Below are 16916 nucleotides of genomic sequence, written 5' to 3'. Positions count from 1 at the left end.
TCCCTCTCACCTCCCACTAGCTGGTGCTGCTTTGGCTGCAGGGCACGGTGGAGAAGTAACATCCCCCCAGATCGCTAGTGGCTGGATCAGTAGTAATGAGGAGAGCGACCGTCCCCATCCTGTGGACACGCCCTGCACTTGGGAGGTCAGCGGGGGCGCTGCCCACAGATCGGTGCCCTTGGGTGAGATCAAGGATCCCTGTCGGGCAATTAATGACTGCAGAGCCGCTGGCTGGATGATCCCAACCCCCCGACAGGCATCGCACACGGGGCCGTGTCTGCCAGCGTCCAGGCATCACGCTGCAAACTCCCTGGACGATCCAACACCGGCTTGTCCGACAGTCCTGGGCGCGTCCGTGCACGGGGTGATTGGGGGTGTCCGAAGCCTGGGCTGTCACGGCTGGATCTGGGTCCTGGTTTCCATTCAGTTCCCCTTAGAGGGGGTTCGTGAACACTGAACAGATGCTACCGTGGTGAGTGGCAGCGGCTGCAGACGCTCAGAGCACTGCAATAGAAGGTGCTGCAGCTGCGGGATAAGCGACCCATTGACCCGCTGGAGTCTCCAACAAGTGACTGGTCATTGATCAGCCCTGTATACGTAGAACCTTCCTATCAAACGTGACCAGAATCTGTTCCCCGAAAGCCTGCGGCCTCTGTCACTGGCCAACCGTCTGGCTACGCGGTGACTGATCAGGGGCTGTCGCCCCTTTCTGGCCTGACCTGACTCTTGTCGTGGTGCGACCCCCTTTGGAGCAAAGTGCGATGACATATACGAAGAACCGTAGCGTGATCTCTGGGCGGGTGAGACTCCCCTTTAATGCAGTAGAGTGACACCCCCGTTGTCCCACGGTGCTGAAATGTACCAGCTGGGATTCCAGCTTAGGGCATAGCCGGTCCGGCTCCTGTTTGATCTCTGGCCCGACTCCCCTGGATTTAATGGCAGCAGGATTGGGGCCCCCGTCGAAAATGCCGCCTCTGTCGTCAGTCTCCTGTCTGTGTCCAGCTGCAGTGAGGAGGGTTTAAAGGGCTCCTGGCCTCTCGTGACACGAAGCCAGTGGAAGGGATTCGGGGCCATTCGTACCAGGGTTCCTGTTAGCTGGCTCCATGGCCCTGTCTCTCCCAACCTGTGCTCGCTGGCTGTGATGTTACAGAGTTGCTGCCCCGGTGCTGCATGCAGAGATCACTTGATCTGAACCCTGGAAGGACTTGGGGAGAGCGATTCGCTATCTGGGGCCCCGGGGCAAAGATGAATTAGCTGATCGTTGGCATTTAAGATGCATTCATTGAATTGACTCTTTGGTTACCAGGATCTGCCTTGTGGGGGGTCTCTCTTATTGACCAGGCAGAAATATTGCCCTGGGCATCTTGGAAGGAGGGTTCCCATTGGGGGATCTGCTCTGAGCTGGACTCCAGGTGTCGGATCCAGGCAGTGAGCAGAGACCGTAACTGGGGTTTTTTCTCTCCCGCCTCCAGGTGCAGAGAAAGACAGCCTGAACCTTACGGCAGCACCATGTCATACCCGTGCGATCCCCCTCCCTACAGTGACAAGAACCACCTCATCCCGGTGCAGCCTGAGGACTACTCACAGCTGGGACCCTCCGCTGTGGGGTACCTGCAGCCTCGGGGGTACCCACAGCCGGGGGGTGATCCTGGGGCCTCTGTGCAGCCTGCAGCCTGCGCTGGGGGCTACCTGGTGCCTGGAGGATATGCACCCTCAGTGGGCTATCCCCAGCCAATGGGCTCAGAGCACCCCAGGCCAGTGCTTCCCATGCGCTCAGGTAAGTTGAACATTCACAATAGGATGCATCTTACTGGGACGCTACACAGAAACCACAAAGCTTAGAGGGCCACGGAGACCCTCTTACAGCTTCTGAGATCAGAGCAAACCCACTGGGCCGTCAACGTGCTGAAAGAGACATGGGTCCACTCTGGTTCCAGTCGTTCTTAGTCCCGTTCTGCACAGAGGCAGGTCGCCCCAGGGACCGGATCAAAGAGAGTAACGACGGGCTGGATTCTGCTCTCAGGGGACGGGGTCAGACGGGCCGTCAGGGTGGCAGTGCCCATGTGGGACCAGAGGAGTGCAGGGCAGAGGAGATGGTGGGGTGAGGGGAAGGGGTCTCTGGAAGGGCAGGGTAATGGATACGGTGACTCGGGGTCTGCAGGACCTGGCATGAGTGGGAAGAGATTTCCTTGACCCCTTGGGAAGGATGGGCTCCAATGTGTCACTCCCCTCAGATCTGATAGAGAGGAGACGTCCCGGTAAAAGGCAAAATATTCCAGTCTCCAGTCCCATCGCATCAAAGCTTATTCCTGGGGGAATTCTGAGCCAAAAAATTAAAAATTCTGTGCACAGTATTTTAAAATTCTGTATATTTTATTTGTCAAAATAACACATCATGCCAATTTACAATCATGCCAATTTCAATTATTTTGGTAATTTATTTCAAAATACCTGTCAAGAAGTATGTGTAACAATACAGATGACAAAAAAGATTCAAGAAATGTTTTTTGACAAATAAATTCCTTCCTAGGCTTATTAATACAGAATTCTGAGTAATAATTCATTTAAACTATAATATGGAACCATATTTCCTGCCCCCCTCAGAAGCAGTGCAAAGGCTTGGGGGAGTCAGGGGTAATGGAGGGGCTGAGGGAGAGGGAAGGAGCCTGGGAGTGAACTTGGAGAGTTGTTGGGTGTGGGGGGAAGAAGTATAGGCAGGGGTTTTTTGTGGGGCAGGGGGATTGTTAGGGAGTTGGGGAACCTCCCCCATGCAGACCCTGCCTGACCCCTAACCTCTCCCATTCAGTCAGGTGCATCTACCCCGTCCACATGTGTCCCTGCACCCCCCACCTCCGTCCCCATGTGTTCCTGCTCCCCCGCTTCCATTCAGCCCCTGCCCGAGTCTGTCCCCCTCGACTAGCCTTTCTGAACTCCAGTCTGTGTGATCCCCAGCAGCCCTGTGTGCCCTACTCTGTCTGTGTCCCACCCACATCCTGTGCCTATTCACCTGGCCCTACGGGCAAGGCGCTGTAAGGAACGCAGCGTCGCCTCCCTATCGGCTGTTGACCGCTACAGCCGGTGAGCCGGCTGCCCTCTGTTCTGCTGCCACAGCAGCCCCTAGTGGGCGAAAGGCATAACTGCAGCGCCTCTCTGGCAGAATGTATTTTCTGGGGAGGAAAAAAAAAATCTGTCGGGGACATGAATGCTGCGCATGAGCAGTGGCGCAGAATTCCTCCAGGAGTAAAAGCTGGGCTGAGCTTGGCACAAGCCAGGCCCGACAGCCAGCTGCAGTGGGATCAGATCACCTCGACCCGTGGATTTGGGAGCTGGCAAGACTGTGGGTCAGCCTCTGAAACTGCAGGGTTTGGGAGAGGGAATTGGGGAAACACCCCCAAGCTGCTGGGGGATAATCCAGGGGACAATGGCCGCTGTGCAGAGAACAATCTGTTCCGTTCCCCTCCCCCACCCGAGGGTCCCCGCTGTGCCCTGTTGTGATGGGGCAGCCACAGCCTGACCCCTTCCTTGGCAGCACAGAAATGGTCCCACCCAGAAGGAGTTGGGGTCTGATGGGGGAGGGGAGGACACCCTGAAACACTCGACTGACAGGCCGAGCCCAGAGGGGACAGGGAAAGGAGACAGTGTCGCTAGACAGGGGGGACGGTTACTTCCTTGTGCCAGATGCACCCCTGGCCTCACCCTGCCGGGTACCAGGCTGGTGTCTCCTGTCTGGTCCCGGCCCTCTCGGCCATGCTGTCAGTGAGATCCAGCTGGTGCCGAGGGGCCATTGGGCTGGGATGTCCCATGGGGCAGCCCGCTTGTGGGGAGAGGCGGTCGGGGAGGGACCTGACGCTCGGGCGGGGCAGCCCCCGGACATGTGCCGAGGCAGCAGGGACCCAGGAGAGCCGATAGCCCCCAGCGTTCAGGGCTCCCCTTCTTCCAGGGGACACCGCTCTCCCCACCGGGAACAGCTATGTCGTCACCAGCTTCGGGGACGACGTCGTCAGGACTATTGACTGGGACGACAAGCGAGTGCGACACGCCTTCATCCGCAAGGTAACTCTGGAGGGAGCCGGGCTGCCCTGCCCCAGGGGTGCAGGGTGGGGGAGCCGGGGGGATGGGTGGGGAGGGAGTGTCCCCCTCCAGACTCTGGCCCCCAGGAACAGGTTGCGGCTGGCGGGGCGAGCCTGGCGCCTGGGTACCAGTGCAGGGCTGAGGGCCTGTGGCTGGCGTGTCTGAGTGGCGAGGCCAGCGGCTAGGGGCAGTGTCAGGCTCTCATGGCTGCAGGGCCCCCAGTGCTGGCGGGGGCTGGGGGCACGGCCCTGGCCTGGGGAGGGGGCTGGGACTGGAGTGGCCTGGGCTACAGAGCCCCTCACCACGCTGGCCGGGCTAACAGGACACCCAGAGCCCGTTGGATGGGAGCCTTGTTAGGAGCTGCCCACCCTGGGGACTATGAGGGGCTCGATCTCCACAGCCCACCCAGTCCCTGGCCCCCCGATCAGCTGCCATTGGGGGCATGACAGGGGCTGGCACTGACTCCATCAGGAGTGGGAGTGAGAGCCAGCGGCTCCATCCACCTGGGGTGCTGGGCAGCTGGGGACAGCGACGCCTCGCGGCCGCCTTGGTGTGTCTGTGCAGGGAGCTGGGCCGGTGCCCGTGGGTGACCCCCTCTGTGCCTGTCTGTGCCCTGTGGGTGGGCCGGGCTGGTGCCCGTGGGTGACCCCTCTGTGCCTGTTTGTACCCCGCGGGGGAGCAGGGCCGGTGCCCACGGGTGACCCCTCTGTGCCTGTCTGTGCCCCACGGGGGAGCAGGGCCGGTGCCCACGGGTGACCCCTCTGTGCTTCTCTCCTTCAGGTCTACACCATCATCTCAGTCCAGCTGTTGGTGACCGTGGGCATCATCGCCGTGTTCACCTTCGTGTGAGTCTCACCTTGTCCTGAGCCCTGCCCTCACCGCCAGCCCCCAGCAGCTGCTGTCCCAGGGGCTGGTCCCTGCTCCACGGGGCCCCAGGAGCTGGGACGTCCCAGGGACTCTCCGGAGGAACGAAGCCGTCTGCCCCCAATGTCCCATCCCCCCCACTGAGGGGAGGGGCCAGAGCCTCACCAGGGGATGGAGGAGACGGGCACTGTCTCACAAGGGACGGGGACCCCCGCCCCAGGGCTGTTTAAAGCTGGACTGGGGGCAGCCCTGTGGGACGGGCTGTGGGGGGTGACCCTGCCCTGCCCTGGCAGGAGTCGGGATGGATCCTGGTGGGTCTGTCTGGGGAGCCGGGCACAGAGTGGGGCAGGGTCCTTGCTCCCAGTCTGGGGCCCTCACAGCTGGTCTGTGCTGTGTGGGGGGCAGGCAGCGGCTTGGGGGTGATGACGAGCAGGGAGCGTCTCACTTCCCAGCCTTCCCTGCTCGCTAGGGCCCGTGGTGTGAGCACCAGGGGGTGGAGACTGCGGGGGAGCAGAGAAGGGGCCATGTGGTGACGGGTGTAGCCAGGAACCGATCTCACGCTCTTCTCCCTCTTCGCAGCTCCCCCGTTCGCAACTTTGTGCGGCGGAACGTTGCTGTGTACTACTGCTCTTAGTAAGTATCACTCGGCCCTGGCCAGCTCCCCTCCCTGCTCATCCCAGGCTCACCTGCCCTGTGGCTGGGCCCCTGTGCGAGACCTGGCAGAGTCACCACCGCTCTGTCAGTGGCCTCCCTGCTGAGTGCCACGAGGCTTCTGGTGCCCCATGCCAGAGGCAGGGGGTGCTGTGTGGGGTGGCATGGGGAGGGAGAGGGGCAGTTAATCACAGCTCGCTTTCTCTAAGGCAAAAAACAAGGAAACTACGTGCATAAAACTCTGTGACAGCCACGTTCCAGCTGAGATCTGGTCTCGGGTGGGAACTCTGGCTCTTCGTGAAATGATGACTGGTCATGCCACTGTATCAGTTAACGCACGGAGGTTTGGATTTACAGAGGGAGCATTGTCTAATGGTTGGAGCATTAGCCTGTTGGAGCTGTCTGCTCAGACTGGCTCTACCACATCATCTGACCTCAGGGAAGCTGTTTCCTGGCTCGGTGCCTCAGTTTCCCCTCTGTGCAATGGGAGTAATGCTTCCCTACTGCCGAGGCGCGATGTGAAATGTAACGAATGAACCTCGGCCCTTCTGCTGCCGGCACGAGGCTCCGACTGGCCCAGGGCCGGGTGGGCAGCAGAGCTGGGAAGGGTCCCAACCTCTGTCTCTCTCTCTCTCTCTCCCCAGCGCTGTGTTTCTGGTCACCTACCTGGTGCTGGCATGCTGCCAGGGCCCCAGGTGAGTGTCTCCTTCACTGGGGATCAGAGAGGGCGGCCCCTCCCTCCAAGCCCGCGCCCCGGCTCAGAGTCCCCCGGGCACTGGGAAGCGGGTTGGGGCGGGGGGTGACTGAGGCCAGGGGCCGTGGCCAGAACAGGCTCTGGCTCCATCCCCAAGGGGCGATGAGACAAGGCTGCCCCCAGGGTCGATTCCTGTCCATCTGGGGCCATGGCCTACCCTGACCGGGGGTTGGTTTTTACGGGGACCCCCCTGTGCCCTGCAGTCTCATCAGGCCAAAGTGGTGCCCTCACCCCAGGCGACATCACGCTGAGCTCACCCCCGACCCCCCGGCTCCCCCCCAGTCTGCGGCGCAGCGCCCCGGGCTCTGACTACCTGCCCCCTGACCTGTGTGTTCCCTGACTTCCCCCAGGAGACACTTCCCGTGTAACGTCATCCTGCTGAGTATCTTTGTAAGTGGGGCTGTGGGGCCGGGTTGTACCGGGGGGGCGCCCCAAAGGTGGGAGTGGGGCCTATGGGGAGGAGTGGGATGGAACTGAGGGATGGCTTTGATGGCTGAACACTGGTTAGGATTGGGGCTGGGGTCACATGGGGGGGGTAGAAATGGGGGAGGGGTATGTGTGTTTCATGGCCCGCCCCCTACCTCAGGGTCACACCTGTACCTAAAACACACCCCTCAGGCTATGTGAATCCCCACATCTCGGGACCCGCGAAGCCGACACAAAGCTTTGATCCCTCGCTGGGGCTGGCTCCACAGTTAATCGCCCCCTTTCCTTTCATTTGCTGCAGACGCTGGCCATGGCCTTCATGGCGGGAACCATCGCCAGGTACTGGCTGGGGAAACCCCCTCTGAGCCCCTTCCCTCCTTCGCCTTCCCCGAGCTCGCCTGTCGCCCGCGGGGGGGAGGTGTGAAGCACACGCCCAGCAGGCTCCTAACATCACTGTGAATAGCGACAACCCCCCGCTTAAAAATGAACAGAGACGTTTTTGGTGGTAAATCAGTCTCAGAAAGGCCCTTGGATTCCAATCCCAGAACGGCCCCATCTGCAAACTTGAAATTGATCACAAAGATCTAGATCAAATCAGGTTTTTCCTCTGTTACCTGCCAAGACCCCAGCTCAGTGTCTCCCCTCACAAACCCCTGACTTGCCTCACTACCGGGTGACCTGGGTAAAAGGCTGGAAGCTGGGGGGTGGCTATTGGAAGTTGCAAGAGGCCATTGGAGGAGCAAGAGGGAAAACAGTGGGATAATCTGCCCCACATCTCAGCTGTCTGTACACTAATGCAAAGGGGATGGCAAATCAAGAGGCAGACCTGAAAGTCCAGGCACACAAACGGAATCATGACTGAATTGGCATCCCAGAGTCTTGGTGGGATAAATCAAATGGTGGGAATATTGGCAGAGGGGGTCTCTTGTTCAGGAAGGCCAGCAGGGAAAAAAGGGAGGAGGTGCTGCGTTGTATATTAAGAATGTATACACTAGTTCTGAGGTCCAGAAAGAGGAGGTGAGAGGCATTCCCCTTGAAAGTCTCTGGGGGAAGATGCCAGGGGAAAAAACAAGGGTGATGTCAGAGGAGGGCTCTACTGCAGGCCCCCAAATCAGAAGTAGGAGGTGGATGATACATTTTCACAACAGACTTATCCCAAGCCCAGGCCATGGTGATAAGAGGGGACTTTACCTATCCAGACATCTGTTGGAACAACAATACGGCAGGACGTTGACTGTCCAGCCGGTTCTTAGAATAGGCTGGGAGCAACTTTTTCTTGCAGATGGTGGAGGAGATCGCTGGGGGTGGCTATTTATTTTTGATGTGGGCCTCCCTAACAGGGAGGAATAGATTGAGAATCGGAAGGCGGGAGGCAAACTGAGGCCTGGTCTACACTGGGGGAGGTGGGGGGATAGCGTAGCTGAAGTCGATGTATCTTAGTTCGACTCACCTTGCGTCCTCACGGCATGGGATCAACGGCCGCTGCTCCCCCGTCGACTTCACTTCCGCCTCTCGCCGAACTGGAGTACAGGAGTCGACGGGAGAGCGATCGGGAATTGATTTATCGCATCAACACTACACGCAATAAATCGATCCCTGATAGATAGATCGCTACCCGCCGATGCGGCGGGTAGTGTGGACATAGCCTAAGGGAAGGGAGGAGCCAGAGAAGCAGAATAAGGACAATGGACTTCAAAAAAGCAGCCGTCAGCAGACTCGGAGAACTGGTAGGTGGCGTCCCATAGGAAGGAAATTTAAGGGAAAAGGGAGTTGGGGGGAGGGGCAGTTTCTAAAACAGCAAACTCCCACTGCGAAGGAAAGGTAGGAAGATGTGTAAAAGACCAGTCTGGCTCCATCAGGAGCCCTTTAGTGACCTGAAAATCAAAAAGGAATCACACCAGAAGTAGAAACAAAGCCAAATTGCCAAGGAGACGTACAAAAAAACAGCACAGGGAGGTAGGGACAAAAATCAGAAAGGCTGCGGCACAAAATGAGTTACACCTAGGAAGAGGAAAACGAAGGAACGTGTAGGTCCATTACTTAGCGGGGAAGGAGAGCTCTGAACAGATGGCCCAGAGAAGGCTGAGGGGTTTAATGTCTTTTTGCTTCAGTCTTCACTAAAACAATTAACTGTGAACAGATGCTTAGTACAATTAATATTAACAACACGGCGGCAGGATAGAGAAGGAACGGTCAAAATAATACTTGGTGTGCTGAGTTGGCAGGGCCTGATGACTTTCGCCCTAGAGTACTGAAGGAGCGAGCTGAAGCAGTCTCGGAACCATTGTTAATGACTATATTCGAGAACTCCGGGAAGATGGGTGAGGTCCCAGAGGACCGGAGGAAGGCAAACATTGTGCCCATCTTCACAAAGGGGAAGGAGGAGGACCCAGGGAGTTATCAACTAGTCAGACTAATAATTTGTTTCAGTTTCTTTTGAGGTATTGAATAATCTGTCTGTGAGCACCTAGAGGTTAATAGGGTAATAAGGAGCATGGATTAGTCAAGAACAAATCATTACAGAACAAACCTAATTTCGTTCTTTGACAGGGTAACTAGGTTAGTGGATGGGGGAAGCAGCAGACGCGCGATATGTCTGGACTCTAGTAAAACTGTTGATGCTGTCCCAGGTACAGTCTCATAAGCAGACCAGGGAAATCTGGTCTAGGTGAAATAACTATAAGGTGGGTTCACAATTGATTGAAAGACTGTCCTCAAAGAGCAGTGTAAGAACAGTCGGACAATGGAACAGACGCCTAGGGAGGGTTTTCACTGGAGGTTTTCAAAAGGAGGGTGGAGTCATCTGTCTTGGGATGAGTTAGAAACAACAAATCCTGCATTTTTCGCAGGGGGTTAGACTAGAACATGACCCTTGCTTCTCTTCTAACATTATGATTCTATAATCAAGGGTTTGCTGTCAAACTCGGAGGACATATTGTGTGGGATAATCAAATGTGCAAATACAAACGGGTATAACAGGCTAGACTGTCGTGCAGCTGAAAAGGATCTGGGGGTTCTGGTGGACCATAAATTCAAAGAGTCATTATGACGTGGAAAAGGCAAAACTCGTTCTGGTGTATTAACGGGAGTGTCGTATGTAAGACACGGGAGGTCATTGGCCCGCTCTGTTCGGCACTTGGTAGGCCTCAGCTGGAGTACTGCCTCCAGCTCTGGGCACCACACTTTAAGAAAGGTGTGAACAAACCGGAGACAGTCCAGAGGAGAGCAACAGAAATAAGAGGTTTAGAAAACCTGACCTCTGAGGAGAAGTTGAAGGAATTGGGCACGTTCAGTCTGGAGAAGAGAAGGCTGCGGCAGGGCATAATAAGTCTTCACCTATGTTAAGGGCTGTTCTAAAGAGAACAGTGATCAATTCTTCACATCCACTGAGAGTAGGACAAGAAGGAATCTACTTAATCTGCAGCAAGGGAGATTTAGATGAGATATTAGGAAAAGTGTTCCAACTTGAATCATAGATTCATAGACTATCAGGGTTGGAAGGGACCTCAGGAGGTATCTAGTCCAACCTCCTGCTCAAAGCAGGACCAATCCCCAACTAAATCATCCCAGCCAGGGCTTTGTCAAGCCTGACCTTAAAAACCTCTAAGGAAGGCTAGTTAAGCCCTGGGACAGGTGGCCTAAGGAGGCGGTGAGATCCCCGTCATTGGAGGTTTTCGGAACAGGTCAGACAAACACCTGTCAGGGATGGTCTGGGTTTACTTGGTCCTGTCTCAGCCCAGGGATGGACTAGATGACCTCTCAAGGTACCTTCCAGGCTGATGTTTCTCAGACTAATGGAAGCAGCCGTGCTTCCTGTCTTCCCCGCCACTAAATGTCCCCCATCCTGTAGTAGCTACATCGCTGACTCTCGGCAGCAGATCCTCTCGCACAGGGCTTGGCAGATCACGGGGAAAGATTTTGTGTGAAGCGATCGATCATGTCTTTGCACATAGAGCCACGTTTGGATTTGGAATCGTTTTAAAGGAGGGGCAGGGGAAAGCTTTTTAATTCCCCTTTGACAATCAGCAACTCGCTCTGGTCATTTCAGATCTTGAGTCCCTAGAATAGCGGGAGGGTCTGTCCCCGTAGCGGGGCATGGCCGGGCTGAGCCATCACCACCAATCTGCTTGGCCGTGTCATTGCCAACGCCTAGGGCTGCTGAAACTGGGGCAAACGGAACATGTCTCCTGAGCCTCTCCCCCTTCTGCTGACTCTATCTGGTAATTAGAGAGACAAGGTGGGTGTATTTGGCAATGTCTTTTTCAGCGTAGACAGGGAGAATAGAGACATCCGGTGTCGGTTGCAGGCCCTGCCGTGTCGGGGTCGCTAGCCCTGCGGGGGAGGTGGGCTCAGACGGAGAGGAAAACCAGCCCCACCCTGGTTCTAACTTAGGTGATCCCCTGGCTTAGCTCAGCTTGAAGGAGTTGCCCTGGAGCCTGGACTCCCCCAGGCACCTCCTGGGGGCGAGTCGCAGAACCGCAGGCTGCCTGTGATGGCTTTTCTATAGGGCCCATGGGTGCCGTGTCGGAGCGCCCGCCGAGCGCTGTCCCCGAGCCCATGGGATCACACTGCCGGGGAGCGAGCCCCGGTTCTTAGCTCCCATTTGCATGTGGAGGGTGAAGTGGGAAATAATTGAATGACTTTTAAACCTACCCCCCACCCCTTTAACCCTCTGTGTGCAGCATGTATGACACCACGGCTGTCCTGATCGCCATGGTGATCACTGCCAAAGTGGCCATAATTGTCACCATCTTCTGCTTCCAGACCAAGGTAAGGCTCGATGGGCTCCCTGCCCGTCCGGGGCAGCAGGGATGGGGGGAGTCAGGGGATTTCCCCTCCTGAGTGCCCCCGTGGCATAGGCTGGGACAGGGTACGAGGCAGATGCTGCATCATCCAGAGTGGGGTGCTGGAGCGGAGAGACCCTTCCCCTCAGGGGTCCACGCTGCCTGTGCCCAGCTCTGGGACTGACAGAGCAGGAATCAAACCTGGGTCTCATGTGGCAGCCCAAAGAGAGCTGGGTCAGTGACCCTCCGGGCCCAGCGCTTTGGGGTGTCCCCTCCGGCCGGGTGGCCATTCCCAGCGCGGCTCCCACTGGCTGCATCCCAGCTGGGCAGCGCATTGCCCTGCGTGCTGCTGATCCTCACTACCCAGGCTGCCGGGCAACATCCCTCCCGTGCCACCCACCCTCGGAGAGGAGCCGATGCAGCCGAGCCGCGCTGACATGGGGAGCAGATGGTGCCTCCTGCAGGAAAAGCCCAGTGCAGGGAAGATAAAAAATTTATGGTGGTTTTTTTTTAATTAAAAAAACCCACAATTTTTAAAATTTTAATTTAAATACAGGTTTGGTTTTTTTTAATATAAACCTGTATTTAAAATTAAATTTTAAATTGGCAATTTAAGACCTAAACTTATTCTAATCTATTAAAACCATTTAAATTAAATGCAAAAAAGTAATATTAAGCAGCCCGTTTCCTGCCAAGTTTTAAAGAACGTCACACCACTGAGCTGGTGGAAGTCACTGGCTAAGCACCTGGGGCTAGAGTTTGTTGAAGGGCTAACCCAGCTTTTGACAGCAGTAGCCTCCTCTGCAGGTGTAGACAGATCATTTTCTCCATTTCAGTTTATTCAACTAGTTCGGTTCATTCAAAGTTAAGAAACCAATTGGGGTCAGTGAAAAAGCAGGAAAGTTAATTTTCCTCTTGTAATCTCTGAATAAAAACCAGGTACGAGAGGATGAGATCTACTAGTTCTAAAATCTTGAGGGACACCGTGACTAGAAACAATCAGTTCAGTTCACTAACTACAGACAGTATTTCCTTTGTTTAATAAATCAGTTAGTTTTGAATGCAAAACATGTTTTGATCAACTTTTTTTTTTTATGTATCCAGCACTTTTAAGGTAGTTTTATTTAATGACCAAAAAATCACTGTTTTTCTATATTTTTATTGTTTGAATTTCCATCCAAACAGAGCTTGACGCAATTCACAATTTAATCATCATCTGGTAAAAAGTTAAGCTACCTAACAGCTTAAATAGATGTGTATAGATCTAGTGTCTCCTCCTGGTTAGCAAAGAGAAGCACCAAATTTAGTGTAAAGGTTCTATTTAGTTGCAAGTCTACCTGTTTTAATGGTTGCCAACCAATGAGCAATTGTCTTTAGGACAGTGACGACAACGTACAAATGCGAATCACAATTACAATCGATGATTTAAATCAAGGTTTCCCACTTGCTGATATAAATCATGGTTAAAATCGGTGATGGACATGACTTTGATTTAAGTCAGTCCATCTTGGTGCAGTGGGATGGCTGTGTTCCACTGTTCTCTGTGGTCTCACAGTAACTTATCTCCCTCCCGTCGGCAGGTGGATTTCACATCGTGTACCGGGCTGTTCTGTGTGCTGGGGATCGTTGTCCTTCTGACATCGATAGTCACTGCCATCGTCCTCTACTACAAATATGTGAGTAGTGGCTGCTCCTTGTAACATGGAGACCTGGAGAGACCTATTCAGGGACAGACTAGGACATGATACCAATGCTGCCTTCTGCAGCCCCCTTCCATATCTGCAGAACTTAAGCACAATGTTTCCAGCATGGCATATGTGACCTGCCTGAGTATGCAGAGAGCCTGAAGCAATAGCCCTGACAGACGGGTGACCTATCTCATTTACACAGGGGAGATGTTAATTCTGGAACCTAATGATGGCAAATCGGAATGTCATCAGCAGGGAGATTTCATCCCTGATCACATCAGGTTCTGGTCAGGGGGTGAATGAAGTTACCAAAACTTTGTCTCTCAAGTGGATCCCACTTCAGCATCTTACAGGAAAGCAAATCTCTGTCCCTGAGCCAACTGCACTCAACAACAGCTCGTGCTCAGCCAGGGATTTCGGCGGGTGTTTTGTTGACAGCGGAAGTATTGCCTGGGAGACTCGGTCCACCTTAAAAGGCAGCTGTGGTGCAGACATGGTATTTGGGAAGGGTGGGTGGCTAAAATCAGATCCTGCAGCTATACCTCCTTGAGCTCAAACAAGTGAGACGTGCCTAGCAACTTGCCATCTTTCATGTGCTGAGTAGGATTACGCCTGGTTGATGCTTGGATGGGAGACTTCTCAAAAACCCCCGGCTGCATCTGATGGAACTGTGGGTGACTCAGTATAGGGTGCTCTCCCCTCTGCGTTGGTGTTGACCCTACAGCCCCCGAGTTGTGCAAGGGGGCGCTGTGTTGATGGAGTTGCTCTTTCAGACGATATGCAAACCCAAGAGTCCTGACATCCTGTAGTCTCTAAAAAAAAAAAAAAAATCCCCTGGTATGTTTTGCAATAGGTAGGACGTTAGCCAACAGCTGTCATGCTCCTCCCCAGAGGTGGCTGCATTTTGGGGGCGGGCAAAGGAATCTCTGGGGAATATGCTCTGGGTTCTGGATAGTTTTTCTCCAGCCCCGTACTGGTGGGTCGCCTTGCTCGTCTGCACCCTGCAGCCGCCTCTGGGCTCCGAACACCTGCTCGGAGCAACGTGATTCAGTCCTCCCCTCTTTCTGCAGATTCAGTTGGTCCACATGGTGTTTGCGGCCGTGGTTGCGATCGTCTTCACCCTGGTGAGTAACGTCGCTCGCCCTGTCCCGACTGAGCTGGGAGCCTCCTACGTGGGCTGCTGCGTCGGACCCATTCCTGGGGCGGGTGGGGGCAGGGGGGAGGCAGCTCCTGGCTCGGGCACATGGGCTGAGGATCATTAGCGGCGTGGCTGACCCATCGCCCTGTCTCTGGTCTCCCCAGTTCCTAGCCTACGACACCCAGCTGCTGGTAGGGAACAAGCAGTACGCCCTCAGCCCCGAGGAGTACGTCTTCGGCGCCCTGGAGATCTACGTGGACATCGTCTACATCTTCTTGTTCCTGCTGCGGTTCCTGGGCTGGAAATAGAGCCTCCAGCCGGGCTCCTGGCTGGCATGGCCCGGGGCCGAGGAGCGCTCTGGGAACACCTTGCTTCCTTCCTGCTTCTGTTCCTTTCTCCCTCCTTGCCCCGGCGTGCGTCTCCCAGCCGATGCCCTCTTGTTTCCCTCCTTCCCCGGAGACCCCAGCGTGGGATTCCCACAGTCTGCACCTAGAGGGGTCGCGGGCGAGACTGTGCCCTGGAGAAGCCCAATAACGAGGCTTTGCCCAGCGATGAAGCCAGCGCTGGCAGATTTCTGCCTGCCCCGTTAACGGCTCCACTGCCCTCTGGGCTTGCACGCGGCCTCCGTCTGTCTTCGCTCCCCGCTGGGCCCCCAGGGATGTGTCAATGCACCGAGTTCATCCCCGTAGCAGCCCTCGGTACTCGGTGCCGGGCGAGGCACCTGCCCCCAGACCCACAAACACGGCCCCTCTGCCAGCACTAGCTGCTAAGACCAGGGGGCACCTCGTATTCCCCAGAAATAGCTGAGAGCGGGCATTTCTGGACATCGCGCTTCACATGTTGAGCAGTGAGACAGATCCTCCACCCTAAGGAGAAGTGAATTCACTTCTCTTGTGGTAGAGAGCAGGCAGGTGGAGGCTTCTGTCTCTCACCTTAACGTAAGCCTGACCTATCCCGCCCCGGGCCTGGCGAGCGGTGTTACTCCGAAATAACTTGCTGGATGGTTTGAGTTACCTGGAGCTGCCTGAGGTGAAGCTTGAGACCTGTCAGCCCCAGCTGCTGTTCGGACCCAGGTGAGATGCCCCAGGGGAGGGGAAAGGTAGGCAGAGGGGCAGTGTCTTCATCAAACCCAAACCCACTCAAAGGAGAGTAGAAAGACGGGCTCGGGCCTTGCTCCGATCCAGACCCCAGTGTGCAAGTTCCTTCTGGCCTGCAGAGCGTCCTCCAGTGGGGAGGAGCAGGGGGGGCTGCGATTATTGCATGGATCTGATTTTTAAAGGGCGGGAGGGGAAATTTTTTATACGTGGCCTAGACATCACTGTTTGCCCAGCACAGTTTTTACCCTGTGTCTGAGAGTGGGTTTTTTACAGTACAACAAAACTCTTCCAGGTTAACAATACTGCTTCGGTCTCTCGTTTGTTACGTGCCTTAAACTAGCTTATGTTAAATGTTTTTTTAATCCTCTTAGCTACAGCCTGTGGCGTGTACACAGGAGAGACCCAGGCTGGCTCTTGACAGGTTTCTGTCCTTTCTAATTCAATGTATTTTATCCTTGGTTAAGCAAAGGGCTTTTTACTGCATTGCTTTGTTGTGTATTTGACCAGTCCAGAAAGCCAAAGGGCCTTGAAATAACATTGACGGGGGGGGGGAGGCGAACAGCACACGGGGAATTGCAAAGAAACGTGCTGTGTACAGTAACTCCTCATTTAAAGTCATCCCGGTTAATGTTGTTTCGTTGTTACATTGCTGATCAATTAGGGAACGTGCTCGTTTAAAGTTGTGTAACGCCTGCTTTGTCCAGTGCTTGCAGGAAGAGCAGCCCATTGGAGCTGGCTGGTGGGGGCTTGGAACCAGGGTGGGCCGGCAGCCCCCCATCAGCTCCCCGCTCCCCTAAGTTCCCTGTGCAGCAGTTCAGCTGTGTCCCTCCCCCCCACTGCCATGTGCTGCTCCTGCCCTCTGCCTTGGAGCTGCCCCCCGAGACTCCTGCTTGCTGTGCCGGGGAGGGGCGGGGAGGAAGAGGGGGGCTAATGTCAGGGTGTCCCCCTCCCCCCGCTCCTGCACCCCGCTTACCCCATCTTCCCTAGAGCAGGGCTCAGGACGGAGGGTGCTTGCAGCTGCTGCTGTCTCAGCAAGCTGATCTAATTAACAAGGCCGTGTACTTAAGGGAAATGCGCATGTCTCCCTCCATTTAAATAAATTTAAAAAAAATGAAATGGAGATATCCCATCTCCTCAAACTGGAAGGGACCCTGAAAGGTCATCGAGTCCAGCCCCCTGCCTTCACTAGCAGGACCAACTACTGATTTTGGCCCAGATCCCTAAGTGGCCCCCTCAAGGATTGAACTCACAACCCGGGGTTTAGCAGGCTAACACTCAAACCACTGAGTTTTCCCACCCCCCATTCCTGCTGCCTTGCAGAGGGAGAGAGTTAACCCTTGAGGCTCAGCCAATTGCTAGTTCATCATTTAGCAGTAAGAGAAATATCCCACCCTCTGACTCCTCCATGTCAACCAAGCTTCACAATCATCATCACTGTGTACC

The 16916-nt window shown here is 55.2% G+C and overlaps 1 protein-coding gene across 1 annotated transcript; it reads left to right on the top strand.

Moving 5' to 3' along the window:
• The first annotated feature begins 260 nt into the window (after positions 1-260).
• Positions 261-15737, top strand: TMBIM1 (transmembrane BAX inhibitor motif containing 1). The gene is made up of 12 exons (XM_034786140.1): positions 261-472; positions 1473-1777; positions 3941-4053; positions 4852-4916; positions 5515-5568; positions 6231-6281; positions 6691-6730; positions 7068-7105; positions 11449-11536; positions 13131-13226; positions 14309-14362; positions 14541-15737. The coding sequence occupies exons 1-12, from the start codon at positions 462-464 to the stop codon at positions 14682-14684; spliced, it is 1059 nt and encodes a 352-aa protein (XP_034642031.1). The 5' UTR covers positions 261-461; the 3' UTR covers positions 14685-15737.
• Positions 15738-16916: the final 1179 nt, after the last annotated feature.

Source organism: Trachemys scripta, chromosome 11, assembly GCF_013100865.1.
Source record: "Trachemys scripta elegans isolate TJP31775 chromosome 11, CAS_Tse_1.0, whole genome shotgun sequence".
Taxonomy (NCBI): domain Eukaryota; kingdom Metazoa; phylum Chordata; order Testudines; family Emydidae; genus Trachemys; species Trachemys scripta.
Note: the sequence above shows the minus strand (reverse complement) of the source record. Positions and strands in the feature narration are given on the sequence as shown.

Coding starts and splice junctions, on each gene's coding strand:
- TMBIM1 (XM_034786140.1), top strand. Junction 4,917..5,514: donor ATCGCCGTGTTCACCTTCGT/GTGAGTCTCACC, acceptor CCCTCTTCGCAG/CTCCCCCGTTCGCAACTTTG. Junction 6,731..7,067: donor TCATCCTGCTGAGTATCTTT/GTAAGTGGGGCT, acceptor CATTTGCTGCAG/ACGCTGGCCATGGCCTTCAT.